The 14,631-nt window shown below is 38.6% G+C and overlaps 1 protein-coding gene across 1 annotated transcript in view; it reads right to left on the bottom strand.

Moving 5' to 3' along the window:
- cact (NF-kappa-B inhibitor cactus) overlaps positions 1-10,891 on the bottom strand; it is an 82,363-nt gene extending 71,472 nt beyond the window's left edge. Inside the window, exon 1 of the mRNA XM_087352006.1 lies at positions 10,771-10,891. Within this exon, the coding sequence (XP_087208132.1) occupies positions 10,771-10,795 (25 nt within the window). The 5' untranslated portion in view covers positions 10,796-10,891. The remainder of the gene's footprint in view (positions 1-10,770) is intronic.
- Between the last annotated feature and the right edge of the window lie 3,740 nt (positions 10,892-14,631).

Below are 14,631 nucleotides of genomic sequence, written 5' to 3'. Positions count from 1 at the left end.
AGTAGTCACTGATTGGAAGTATCCATCTTGCATATTGTATAATTTGATAATTAAATTGCGTTTGAACGAAGTCTATAAAAATGCAGCATAGATAAACATTTTTCTAAAGCATTTCGTATTCAGAATGGTTAGGAACACGGAGATTCAATGTTGAAATGTTAAAAGAACGAAAGTCAATGGATCAAAATTACATTGACGACGAAGATTAAATGTAATTAAATGCACGGAATACATGATACAGTTTATATTAAAATATTTTGACTTCCAGATTTGTGTTTATAAAATGGTAATACGAGGCGCGTCCTCAAAGTAAGTTTCCCACTCGTCCCACAGCTAGCAAACCTTATATTGCGCGAAGCGACTGTGCGTACGTGATAGAGCAATGACGTAGCATGGCGCATGCACTAACGGTACTTCCCGCGTTCTCACAGTAGCATCGTTGCAGCTGTTGAAGATGGAGGTTCTTATTCCAGCTCCCGCCGACTGTGAAGTGCGGTCAATGATAACGCTAGGCCGCACACGGCTCGACGGACAGCAAGTCTCCTGCAGGAGTTCAGCTGGGAGGTGTTTAATCATTCACCCTACAGCCCGGACCTCGCTCCCAGTGATTTCCATCTTTTCCTACACCTCAAGAAATTCCTGTCCGGTCAGCGTCAGCGTTTTGAGAATGACAGAGAGGCGGAGATGGTTGTCACACAGTGGTTCCAATCCCAGGCGGCAGACTTCTACGACACAGGTATTCAAAAGTTGGTCCCACGGTATGACCAATGTCTCAATTCCGGTGGCGAATATGTTGAAAAATAGCTGGACACTTGCTGTATCTGTTGCAATAAATATCTCCATGAAATTGTGTTTTGTTTCTGTAAACGGCCCCAGGGAAACTTACTTTGAGGACGCGCCTCGTAGGTGGAGAAAACTTCATAACCTGTACTCTTTAATAAATATTATTACGGCTAGCAAATCAATGGCGGAGAAGTTTCGATTGGATTTATCTGGCTCATGACAGCGACTGGTGGCGGGCTATGTGAGAACGGTGAAGAATCGTGGGGAAACCCCTTGAAGAGCCGATCCCCAATCAAGAGTTCCCACAGCGCAGGGAACTCCGAATAAGTCAGCTGCAAACCGATCACACAACTTCCTCAGAGTAGAGGCGAATAATTTGACGTCGTCCGGCAGAAGCAGTTCAGCAAACATAATTCATTGTCTTCGTAAAGGCAAAGCCTAATAGACTAAGGTAATTACTCTATAGCGTTCTGAGACGTGTCTACATTAAAATGGCAGTGGTGATCATTTGTCACATACGTTGTCATCTGTCTTCTTCAAAGATAGTTGTCACGTTGGTAATAAAGCTTTGTCATCCTGAACTTGTCAGTATTCTTATAGGTAAGATGAAATTCCGATTTGTCATAATGAATAATGGTGAGATATACCTAATTCCACAAAACGTCGAAACAATTTTTATGTCTCTAATTTACTCGTTTCTGCAACTTCCGTTCTGTTCCGACACTAACTCTCTCTATATGCGTATTTTCTAAACTTGTCCGTGCTTTTAAACATTCATAACATAACTGTCTTCAAATATGAGCAGATAATATCAGTTCGTGGACACTTGTAAATGTAGAGAAATGCATTTGTATTCAGAATTTGGTGGAACACTAATTTGCGTTGCTCTCACCGGGCGCTAGTTGTTCTAATTGTAAATGGCTACTTCCGGTACGGGCCATAGAACCACGTGATGGCTCGTTTGCAACGAAAGAACGGAAAATTGTGTCCGTAATCTTTGCAAATTCCTGTCTGTCCGACCACCCAATCGCGTGTGATAATTCGAGAACCACCGAATTGTTTACAATGAATTTTGACACTGGGGAATTTCACTGAAGTGCGTGGACACATCCCACTTCCGGTTTACAGTCTGACAAAAATTAATGACCTTCATATGACCTGCTGCACGGAACTCGAGCTTAATTCGCTAAATATTTAACGAAGCGAAACATGTTCCTGAAGAAGACAGACAAAAATCATGCCCTTAAGGCTACATTTTTTCTATAAGTTTACGATTCTCGATAAAAGTAAACAAAACACTTTCGTGCTACCATCTTGTAATTCGAGAACCGTTGGACCGATTTGGATCAAATTCCATCTTTTAATTCGAGAACCGTTGGACCGATTTGGATCAAATTCCATCTTGTAATTCGAGAACCGTTGGACCGATTTGGATCAAATTCCATCTTTTAATTCGAGAACCGTTGGACCGATTTGGATCAAATTCCGTCTTTTAATTCGAGAACCGTTGGACCGATTTGGATCAAATTCCATCTTGTAATTCGAGAACCGTTGGACCGATTTGGATCAAATTCCATCTTGTAATTCGAGAACCGTTGGACCGATTTGGATCAAATTCCATCTTGTAATTCGAGAACCGTTGGACCGATTTGGATCAAATTCCATCTTGTAATTCGAGAACCGTTGGACCGATTTGGATCAAATTCCATCTTGTAATTCGAGAACCGTTGGACCGATTTGAATCAAATTCCATCTTGTAATTCGAGAACCGTTGGACCGATTTGGATCAAATTCCATCTTGTAATTCGAGAACCGTTGGACCGATTTGGATCAAATTTCATACTGAAGTTCCTTTATCTTCGGCTCCTCCTGTCACTGCAGCTGAAGTTAGGATACAAATTGAACACCTTCAGTCATTAACAGAATAAAAACGGTAGCTTCGTTACGCCTTGTATACATTTCCTAATTTGTTATTCTTTCATTCCATTATTGCGTTATGACACATTACGTACACTACAATTCCTCGAGCCATGAATGTATCTGCCTTCCTGTGGTCGTAATGACCATCATTATTTAGTATTAATGTCACGGGACGGAAACTTTCCGTTATTATATGACAGCAAAGTGATGTAAAAGGGATTCCCCAGTCTTGCGCAATTTACATAAATGGCTGTGTAATAAATCCAACGTTCACCTTCGTCATTATTCTCTTTTTATCTTAAGGATGAGGGAAAACAGTGGGTGAACTTGTTTCGGCGTGAAGTTTCATGTTACAGTATAAAAATGCTCCAACTGGCAATTGGCGGAAGGAACGCGGTTTGATTCTCGAAAGAACCCCATCTCTTTGTGAGCTTTAAAATGCTTGAAAATTCATCTCTAAGACCACATTTACAAACACAAATTTTATATATAGTTTTTGCGCAAATAATTGTTGAAACCAATCCAAATGTAATCCCGTCTTTGTGAGAAGCTCAGATCAAATCACGCAGACGTTTTTTGTAAAAATTACTCATCGTAAAACTAATTTACGTGAGTCAAAATATTATCTCATTCTACATTTTGAGGTTAAGCGAATACTTAATGAACCACAAGACTAATTTATGACTACTCAACGTGATAAAACTTGTAGGACACGTGACGGGAAGAGACTACTTTGATTGGCATAAGCGTAGAGAGGAGAATAATATTAAAACGGAACAGAATGTGAGAGAGTGGATTAGAAGAGTGTGGGGTCCAGATGCTGGCTCGCTCGCAGACGACAATTAACCTTCAGGTTCCACAGAGAGGTACGGAATTTCCCGTTCAGTCGAGCGGCACTTCTCGAAGACTTAACAGCCTTGATATGAAGCATCGGCCATCCTTGATCCATGATTCTACCTGGGGCATTGGCTGATTACGTCTCGCAAATCATATTTTGATACCGCCATCGACCAGCTGTGCGACTGTAAGATTGTCAAGGCGTAGTCTGCTGCATTAGGTTTGCTGGTCGGACGACATACTTTATTTTCATCAGTCGTGTTGTTTCTACGACGCTACATCAACTTGTGATGTATGTGGCAGATATTTTAGAGGTCTCTGTCGTAGTTTATGTCATGATAACTAACCTCGCTTGATTTAGTGACGTCACGACGTTCTGAACCAAAATAAACGATCCCCACCGATAGATGGCAGTACGAATAATTGGTATGGCCCTTGATAGATGGCAGCAGCTGACGGATGCGACGTGAAGACAGTCATACAGCCCGACAAGGGGTGCCTTTAAAGAATTCGTCGTCTTTTGCGAAATCCGAAGGCTCATCACCGTTTCCACAAAAGCCCGCCACTTCTCTATATCCTCAACCACGTGAATCTAATCCAAAAACTTCTACCATATTTCTTTAAGATCATTTTTAATATTATACTCCCATTTACGTCCAGGTCGTCTAAGTGATCTATTTTTTAGGTATTATATGCCTTTCTCATCGCTTCCATGTGTGCTACTTGTTTCAATTGTGGTGTTCGGAATTTTAATTAAACTGTGATAATTCTCACTACGCAGTTTTCTTCAGAATCTTCTCACTTCTTCTGTGTGACAGAAATCTTTAATCTGTGTTCTTCCCTTGATGAGGACATTGCGGTTGAAAAGAATCTTATAGTAACTTCACGTTTCAACACAAATGACGCACCACATCAGGCGGTGAGGGCATTGTACCATGGAGGAAATCTACCCTTCTCACTCCCAGAACATCGTTCCCTTTCCGGTGTTCCTAAAATCTGTAATTAATCCCAGTCCAGTAGAGCACAGCTGTTGTCTCTTGCTTCTAGTGGCTTCAGTCAACGTTAAAGATCTTTGTTCGAGAATTTAACAGGATGGAGGGAGGGGAAGACATTAATTTCGTAGGTAAAATTCAAAATTATGAAATTTTGGTGTACTTTTATTACATCTATCATCTGTAACAAATCCTTTATATGTATCCCAGAATAATACATTCACATATTATCATATTCTTAATGTGTTGTGTTAATTTCTTGATTCCAGTTAGAACTGAAAGGTTTACGTCATATATATCACACTCAAAAACACTGGTACTAAATGACATCTCTGTTACGTGCTATCGTAAGTGGAAACAGTTTCTGAAATTTTCTCGCAGAGTCCATTTTGTATTTATTTGTGTGGCTCCGTTCAGTTCTTCGGTAGATGCCGACGTTTCGGAGAGAGATATACTGTCTCCGAAAGCTATAAGTGATGACAGCGACAGAAGAACGTCTGATGATAAATTTGTTGTCGAAATTATTAATGGGCTTGTTACAGACGTAAGGCCATTGTGTATCCACACCTGATTCGTCCATATTCCTGACTTAGGTATCTTAAATATAAAAAATAACCTTAAATGATTTTTTTTAAAAGTGGTAATAATTACTGTGTTTCCTTTCACCTGTCACATTCCGGAATGTATTTGAAATGTGGTCACGACAAGACAGAAAAGAACAAACACTGAATTTCACGATCAATATCCGTGGCCTGGTTTTAATACGATTCTCAGAGAACAGCGAAGGTCTTACTGTATAAATGCGCGTCGTATGTTTGTATGTATGCAACCCTACTTACTCACTTTTAAAGTAATAAGCTAACAGGTAAAATGTTTAGGCGATGTTTTTGGTTAGGTAGTATATGTCTAGCGGTTAGAACGCTGGCCTTGTAATCCTGGGGGGTCTCGGGTTCGATTCCCGTCGGTGCCCGAATTTATAACTTGTGTTGGGCAAGGCCGTGGTCTAGGCAACACGGAGTTTTCCTCCGTGGCATCCCAACAATTACTCCATTCACACACAGAAGAAGGCAATGGCAAACCACTTCTGGATCATCTGCCAAGAACGTATATGAACAGGTCCCAGTCCGAGAAAAGGATGGAAGGATCCTGTTCATATGGACCTGTCGTCAGACAGAACACTAAATAATAATAAGATGAGGTTGTCTAGCGATTAGAACGCTGGCCTTGTAATCCTGGGGGTCTCGGGTTCGATGCCCGAATTTATAACTTGTGTTGGGCAAGGCCGTGGTCTAGGCAACACGGAGTTTTCCTCCATGGCATCCCAACAATTACTCCATTCACACACAGAAGAAGGCAATGGCAAACCATTTCTGGATCATCTGCCAAGAACGTATATGAACAGGTCCCAGTCCGAGAAAAGGATGGAAGGATCCTGTTCATATGGACCTGTCGTCAGACAGAACACTAAATAATAATAAGATGAGGTGGTCTAGCGGTTAGAACGCTGGCCTTGTAATCCTGGGGGTCTCGGGTTCGATGCCCGAATTTATAACTTGTGTTGGGCAAGGCCGTGGTCTAGGCAACACGGAGTTTTCCTCCGTGGCATCCCAACAATTACTCCATTCACACACAGAAGAAGGCAATGGCAAACCACTTCTGGATCATCTGCCAAGAACGTATATGAACAGGTCCCAGTCCGAGAAAAGGATGGAAGGATCCTGTTCATATGGACCTGTCGTCAGACAGAACACTAAATAATAATAAGATGAGGTGGTCTAGCGGTTAGAACGCTGGCCTTGTAATCCTGGGGGTCTCGGGTTCGATGCCCGAATTTATAACTTGTGTTGGGCAAGGCCGTGGTCTAGGCAACACGGAGTTTTCCTCCGTGGTATCCCAACAATTACTCCATTCACACACAGAAGAAGGCAATGGCAAACCACTTCTGGATCATCTGCCAAGAACGTATATGAACAGGTCCCAGTCCGAGAAAAGGATGGAAGGATCCTGTTCATATGGACCTGTCGTCAGACAGAACACTAAATAATAATAAGATGAGGTGGTCTAGCGGTTAGAACTATCTTTTGGGCTTTTATTAAGGTACCTATGGCTTATGTTTGTATTTTTATCAACAAATTTGTTTGAATAATTCTATGACGCGTGGTGTTATGTATCGTTATCAGAGCTCGCCCTGATGATGGAGGCAGCAAGGACCTCCGAAACGTTGGTAAACTTGTACGAGACTACAAAGCGTTACTACCCAGAAGACAGCCATCTTTTTAAGAGATGCCTCCACTGCGCCATGCCTCGAAGCCCATGGGTCCACTGGCTGCTAACTGAACAGAACCAGCTGGATTAGCTACACTCATCAGACTGAAGACATAACGAGAAGAAAGTGCGAAAGTTGCACTTGGAAATCCCAACACAGACCTGCAGAAGAATATCACATTTTGTAGAACGAATGCTGGGGATTTCCTATGCATTTCTCATAAATTTATGGAGTTTCCTGTACCATAAAGACATGCAGGACGACAAGAGTTATACACATCGGGAGTTCAAACACAAGACACGTTAGCAACGCGTGCTTCTAGTGTTTTGGCTCAATTATTTTGACAACCGAGTCAAGATATAATTCATTTATAGGACTGTAAGAGATCTATATTACATTGTATTAGAGATACATAGATTTTTTCGGGGAAAAAACATGTTTATCGGGTATTATAATAAACATGTAAAAAGATACAATAAACACCGACAACAACAACAAAAAAACACGAATATTTTAAAATCAGCCACGTCATTTCAGCCATATAAATTATCGTGGAATCATATGATTCCCTGACAGAGAAATTCTCTTAAATTTCGTATTTCTGTTACGAAATGACGAAGATTTCATCACAGTTGGTCACCGCGAAAGCTTCAAGTCATAAAAATATGAGAAACATTTAAAAAAAATTGAAATAGTTCGGTATTAGAAAGTGCTGCCATCTGCAAGTTCCTGTTCTTTAATTTTGCTGTCTGTGGTTAATGTATCGACCTTAGGCAACCATGAATCGATCAAGGCGAAGTGTGAAACGCATATTTGACGGACGAACATCAGGGCAGCTACAGGATTCCTGAGCAACGAAGCCATTTCTGACGTTAAAGCCAATTTCAATCGCGAGATTCCAGGTTCCCAGTCGTTGTTGATAACAGAAATTTTCTAACCAGATAAACACTTGCAATCTTCATAATATCTTAATTTCTGCCAGTCCAAATTGTTTGCATAACTGTACTTTAGCCTCGAAACGTATTTTTTTTCTCTCAACATTTTGAGGTCAAATTGGTGATATCGAGTGTTTTTCTCACTCTGGTCATTCCGTACGCTGCCCTGAGCTTCCATAGAACTTGACAGGATCAAGACAAATGTTTGTGCAGTTTTCTCGGCCTTAATTAGTTTTCCTCACAGATAAACCCAAATTTCAAATGCTCGTCTCCTTTGATATCTTCACGGATTCCATTACGCACGTGAAAATAAATTCAATTTTTTGTTTGTCGAATGAGGAAAATTCGATTATACGTGTTCTGCTAAAAGCTAGAAAAATACCACCACTGTTTGTAAAGCTTAACACTGTCTAGTTTAGTGGGAGATCTAAAAAAATCAAAATATAAGTAAACAGCGTAAAATTATCGATTACACACACACACACACACACACATATATATATATATATATATATACACGCCTATTGCCTTTGGTCAGTGTTAATACTTTAATATATATAAAACAAACTGAATGGATAAACGATGTAATTCCTCAAATCTGAAGCTTAAAGTCAGAGGTTATAAGCCATTCATGATCCCAGGGCAGATTCCCACTTTCTTATCGAATCGCGGGCTGCCAGGTTATAAATCAGGACAGTGTATTAGTCTGAGAGAAGACGGCAGGCCCACGTGATATTCAACAACGCGCCATAGCAGAATCAGATAATCTGTGCCCTCGCCGTCCGTATGCAGGACCACGAAATCTTTTCTATTCTGCGTTCTTGTTCCTCATAGCAACTGCTCCTGGCAGAAACTGAAGGTTTTAACAAACCGTGTTTTCTGATAGCAAGCAGCAATTTCTCATCCCATAGTTTTAGGCCTGCGTAATCACATTTATCTTCGGTCATATCGTTAGCAAACTGCAAACTTCCTTCGACGCTTTGCGAAGTTAGGTTATGTTATCACACTACTTACTTTCCTACGCTTCACCAACCAACTCGGAACTGCAGCGCCACCGGACCCAAATGGAACCACTGACTTCCATTCAAATGTTCATTCTTAACTGACAATTTGGATGAAATCTATTTTTGACAAGCTAATAGTAGCTCAGACAGTCAAGACGTTCACAGCGTTTTCCAGAACACAAAATTTTAATATAGTATTTACAACAGCCCACCAGCGAACTCTGTCGTGAACGAAAACAACTTTGAAAACTTCGTGCTCAAAGATAAACTGTAATCAAGATGGCTGTCTTCTGTCATCAGGGACATGATGGAGGCAGGAATGACCTCTGAAACACGGCGCAACACCCATTCGCACCTACCTGATCTGACTACTCCAATCGGAGGAGTATATCGTGGCCTTTCAAATGTATATTTTGAACTTTCTTCAATATAACGCTTTTGCCCCCAAAAAATTAGTTTACATCAGTGGAATTCAACATTTTTTGTTCGCGTACCCCCCAGATATAATTTCTCTTCAACTTTGTACCCCCAAAGTTGTTGGTGTATAATTCAAGTTATACATAGTATATAATCTACATCTAAAATAAATTAAATAAATTACATTACTGATTATTCAGTGTTTATCATAAAATAATATATTTTTTAAATTTCACGTACCCCCTAAGATGTCTTCGCGTACCCCCGGGGGTACGCGTACCCCAGGTTGAATATCACTGGTTTACATGACTTTTTAAGTAACGCTCGTATAATCATTCCTCTATTAAAGCCTCGCTGCGAGCTTCTCAAAAGCTCGTGGCACACAGGTTGAGAACCACTGACGTAGAGCAACAGGGTAACTATAAATGAGAACGTTTCTCGTGCTACTATTTGGATGCGAAAGTTGGTTTTAAGATAAAGTAAATACGTCCTCATCTACAGTTCGTCAATTTACCCAGAACAAGACATCAAAATCCGAAATTTTGATCGGAAAATCTTAACGGAACACGTCAATTGTGAAGCCCGGACGTAGATTGAGAACAATATTTTAGTAAACCCTCGTCTAGCGCGGGGATACGTTAATCGAAATTAATGGAAATATGGAAACGTGGTCGTTGAAAGTAAAAATAATTAAACAAAAGAATATATACGTCACTGATATTTATTTGAGAACAAACTGTCTGATAAGTTGGTATAGTTGCGTCATATTGTGAAGATATATATTTAATTAATTATTCTTGTCCGTCTATTCACAATTTAAAATTTAAAAATTAAGATAATTAAAATATCATGTGATATTCCTTATCGAAACATTCGATTTACAGTTAGAACATATTTTAATTACCTTAATTTTAAATTTTAAATTGTGAACAGACGGACAAGAATAATTAATTAAACTGTCTGATGTAATAAAGTTTCATAGAAAAAAAAATTTACGTTAAAATAAAATCTTAGGCCCACTGCTGCTAGGATCGATCACAGCGCAATTTATACAGATTTCTTTTTCATCTATTATTATACATTTACGTTTTGATTCCATAATTGTGTCCAGGGGAAATATCATAAACAGTGAAACGTGGCTGAATATATTTACAATCTTACGTAAACTGAATAAAACATGCGAAGTTGGTTACACAAATATATAGACAAAAACCAAACCACCTTCAAATCTGTATTTTGTATTTTTCGTATTCTACTACAGGGTGTTTGGCAAACCGCTCATAATCAAGATCACGTTGCACAGATTCAAGCTAGAGGAGGGTTTACTACACAGGAAAAATATGGTATATCATCAGGGCGATGAGACTCGTGATGGGACAGCAGGGGCCTCTGAAACGTCGGTAAACTTCTATACCAGACTACGTGTCGTTACAACTCACCGCCGTGGAAATATCAAATCCTACATAAAAATGTGGGTCCATCGACTTTTTTCACTCTGTGAATACGTAAATTTCATTAAAAGTAACGAAAATTAATCCGACTTAAATAAACAGCGTCTACGAATACGAGATTTTCAAAGTTTACGTAAGATTAAACTTAACACGGACAATACTCACCATCGAGACACTTCTCTGCTAGCATTTTGTTTAAAGGTCTGTCGATCCACTAAAGCATTATCGAATGACAGATGATAAAAAGAATTGCACTCGCCGGGCGTCTAACCACGGAGCGACTCGACTTATCAGCAGACCACTGCCTCGTGATTACTGGTCAACGCAGAGCTTACGTAGGAACTTGTCTAGAGTTAAACGCTACTTTCGTAATCATATTTATCTAGTGACTTATTTATTTACCAGATTACTTTGTATTTATTAAAGCTATATACCACTCTCTTTTACAAATATTGTATTTATTTATTTAGGTACTTGGTTTCTTAGCGACGAGTACAATAGCTTACTTATTGCTGTCAAATGATGGATGATTTTTTAATAATACATTGTAAACAGTATGGAAACGACCAGCCTTACCATAATTTAAAGTAATGTCTGTAATTTAGAAAATCACTAGAGAATTCTGACGCCACTGGGAATATTTGCAAATACGTTTTGACGTAAAAAGTTTCACATAAATTCTTATGCCACGCCGTCAAAAGGAAATCTGAAGGCAATAACAGAGTGAAAGAACCATAACAGTTACGCAATGCACAAATTTTCTAACTTGTTCAATCGTAACTTATAACCCCATCTTATTTTACATTCTAGAAAGCGTATATTTTTAAGATTCGACACACGGGGTAAGCCTGTGTAATTCCAAGTGGGCCCTTCGCTATGTGTGTGATGAACTTGTGTTAAATATTCGACCTGTTTTGTGCTGTAAATATCTAATAAAACGAAAACAATCGACTGTTATGTTTGTTTGTTTGTTACACGTAAATGTTCGCACGCCCAAATCTCAATACATTTTGTATCTGACAAATAATTTTGATAAAACTGAAAATTACGGCTAGCATTGGAGCAAAATTCCCTAAACATGTCTACATAATCATAATTTCCCTATTTCAGAATTGCCAAAAAAAAAATGACGATCACGCAAAATTTTTTAGCAATTGGGACCAATAATTTTAGATCGTTTAGACTTGGAGCATTATTATTTATGAAAACAAAGCGATTATAATCATCATTATCAGAGAATTCTAGCGTGTTAAACTGTTAGAAATTCATTGTCATCGCTGTAATCCTATGATTTACAACATTCAGTTCGTACCTCAAAGGAAACACAACCCGTCACCATTACAAATAAATGTATTGACTTATATTGTTCAAGGACACAAACGCTGTTTATTATAAGAATCATATGAAACACACTAACACACTCTGTGGGTAAAATGCAGAGTTACTGAGCTGTCAAAACAGTTGACACTCCACGTAGTAAACATCGTACTTTAAAATTTAAGAAATGTTTGGACAAAGCTCTGAATAAAATGTCAAATGTAGTGAAAATAATAGATACCAACAGACGAATATTAAAATTACCGCTTCACTATTACCGTGTAAACAAGGATCGGCCAACGGAAGCTATGCTCATCGATTTCAATCAAATGTCAACAATCTTCAAACCCAACGTCTCGAATAACATTTTAATATTGTTCTCCCGTCTACGCCAGGGTCTGCTATGCAGATTCATTTCCTTATGTCTCGCAACCAAATGTTAATACGTATTTCTTGTTTCCCTTAAGCTTCATGCTAAAGCCCTAACCTCTCAATATCCCACACCTCTTACTAGTTGGTACCACTGACGGCAGGCATTTTACATAAAAAAAATCGACTTAAGTGGCGTGATGATGTCCGTACCACATTTTATCAAAATCCAACAAATTTTTTTTAAGAATTTTTTAAAGAAGACAGACACGTGGACATCAAGATACCACAAGGATACATTTCATTACAAAATAAGGAGAGCTTTATGAATATTAATGTGTTTATGTACAAGTGTAACGTTTCGTAACACCGAGAGGTAGCCGTCCAACCCCGAAGATGTTGTGTTCTTCAAACGTCAGTCCCTGAACGGAAAAAAATAGAAGTCAAAAACGTCTCTGAGGGGCAAAACACATGAATTCAAAGCTGTGGAAAGTTCGTTGCCAGCTGCTATGATACTGCAAAATTCAGCTTTATCAACATCAGAGATATAGTTCACTTCAAAAAAAAAAAATGACTAGCTTTCATGTGAACCAACGTTGGGAAAAACCAGTTTTGTAAAAGGAGATATAACACACGTAAACAAAGTTGGACATTGATGGTCTGAAAACAATAAGAAATCAGATCTCAGCGTATTTTAAGGTTCTGTGTCAGTATTTGCCTGACATGACTGAGGAAAACCACAGCGCAGTCGATATCCGAATTGCGATTCGAGCATGGAATTTACCAAATACGAAACAGGAGAAGAATCCACGAAGTTTGGTAGATTTAACCGTGGTTTTCGAGTCTCCAGAACAGCCAATTCATCACGAAATCTTTTCAACAGCGAGCTTCGTGTTATTTGAGGTTGTCACTGCGGTGGAGATGTCTTGTTTGTGACGTCGGAGGTACAAACCGACGTTTCGGAGTCACAACCCAGAACAGAAACACCGACAACGAGCCTCGTGGTTGCCAGAATGCATCAACGAATCATCGGTTAGCTCCTAAAAGAGTCCGAATGTCTGAAAAGTTCTGGTCAGTCTGTGTTATCACAGAATTTTGGTATCTTAGTACCACTGAGAACTAAACACTTCAGTTCTTTTCATGGAGGCCAGATAAGGTGCCTTACCACGCAATCACGATTTTACTTTGCTCTGTAGAAAAATATTTCAACATCATGTTTGTATTTTAATTTAAAATAATATATTACATTTATATCTCCTTCAAACTGATAAGCAGTGAAAGGTTTCTAAAGAAAATAAATTCTAGCAAGTTTTTTATGCGAAGGAGATAAATTTTTTTAACAAATATGTAATATATGAAGTTTATATTACGATTTTGGTCCGTCTAATCACAATTCAAATTTAAAATTTACAATTAAGATAATTAAAATATCATTTGATGTTCCTCATCGAACAATCGATTTACATTTGGAACATTTGTAAAATCGATTGTTCGATGAGGAACATCAAATGATATTTTAATTATCTTAATTGTAAATTTTAAATTTGAATTGTGATTAGACGGGCCAAAAGCGAATAATTAATTAATATATGGTTTCACAATATGACGCAACTATATCATTTTATATTACGAACCGCAGTGTTAAGCTTTTGAAAGTACGAAAGACAGAGAATTAGGAAGTACAGTAACACAATAGAAGTCAAAAGTAAAATATGGGCAGAAATCAGACATTACTTCGTGGGGAGAAATGGAATCACTTTTCTAGAAGGATCCCAGGCTTCGCTCGCTCGTCTTTGTGATACCGGAGGTATAAAAGTGGGTACGTCAGGGTTTCGTACGATCTTAGGAAAACACAAATATTTACTTTCTGGAAGAATATTTTTAAAGGTTTGTAATTTGGTTACATCGGAATTATGGAGTAATTTTGAAGAATTTGACATTTTGAAACCGAAGGTAATCTTAAATAGTACAGGACAAAAGATTTCAGTTCCTTCTTCGTAGAAATCATAGTGCTCCTTCATTATGAAGAGCAAATGGTTAATGTTCTTTAAGGACGTAATCTCTAGTTACTCTGACTCACGTCTGTCGTGTAAACCTTAGCATAAGAATTACATCTAGACCAGTTTCTATAGTACCTGTAGGACAGGCCTGATTCTTGCCTTATCATTTACGTTTATTTCATTTCGTCTAACAAATTAACGTCATCATAAACAAGTTATCTCATTTAGATTATTTAGTCCTAGGTCTGACTCTCTTGGGTTTTCCAGATTACCTAATTACAGAGAAAAATTATAAATCATCTCCTTGTTAAAGTCCATCATGAACTAGAAAATCATTAGA

Source organism: Zootermopsis nevadensis, unplaced genomic scaffold (genome assembly GCF_977971745.1).
Source record: "Zootermopsis nevadensis isolate Lab colony 2312 unplaced genomic scaffold, Znev_1.0 Znev_ptg000020l, whole genome shotgun sequence".
Taxonomy (NCBI): Eukaryota; Metazoa; Arthropoda; class Insecta; order Blattodea; family Termopsidae; genus Zootermopsis; species Zootermopsis nevadensis.
This window is presented reverse-complemented; position numbering and strand designations above follow the sequence as displayed.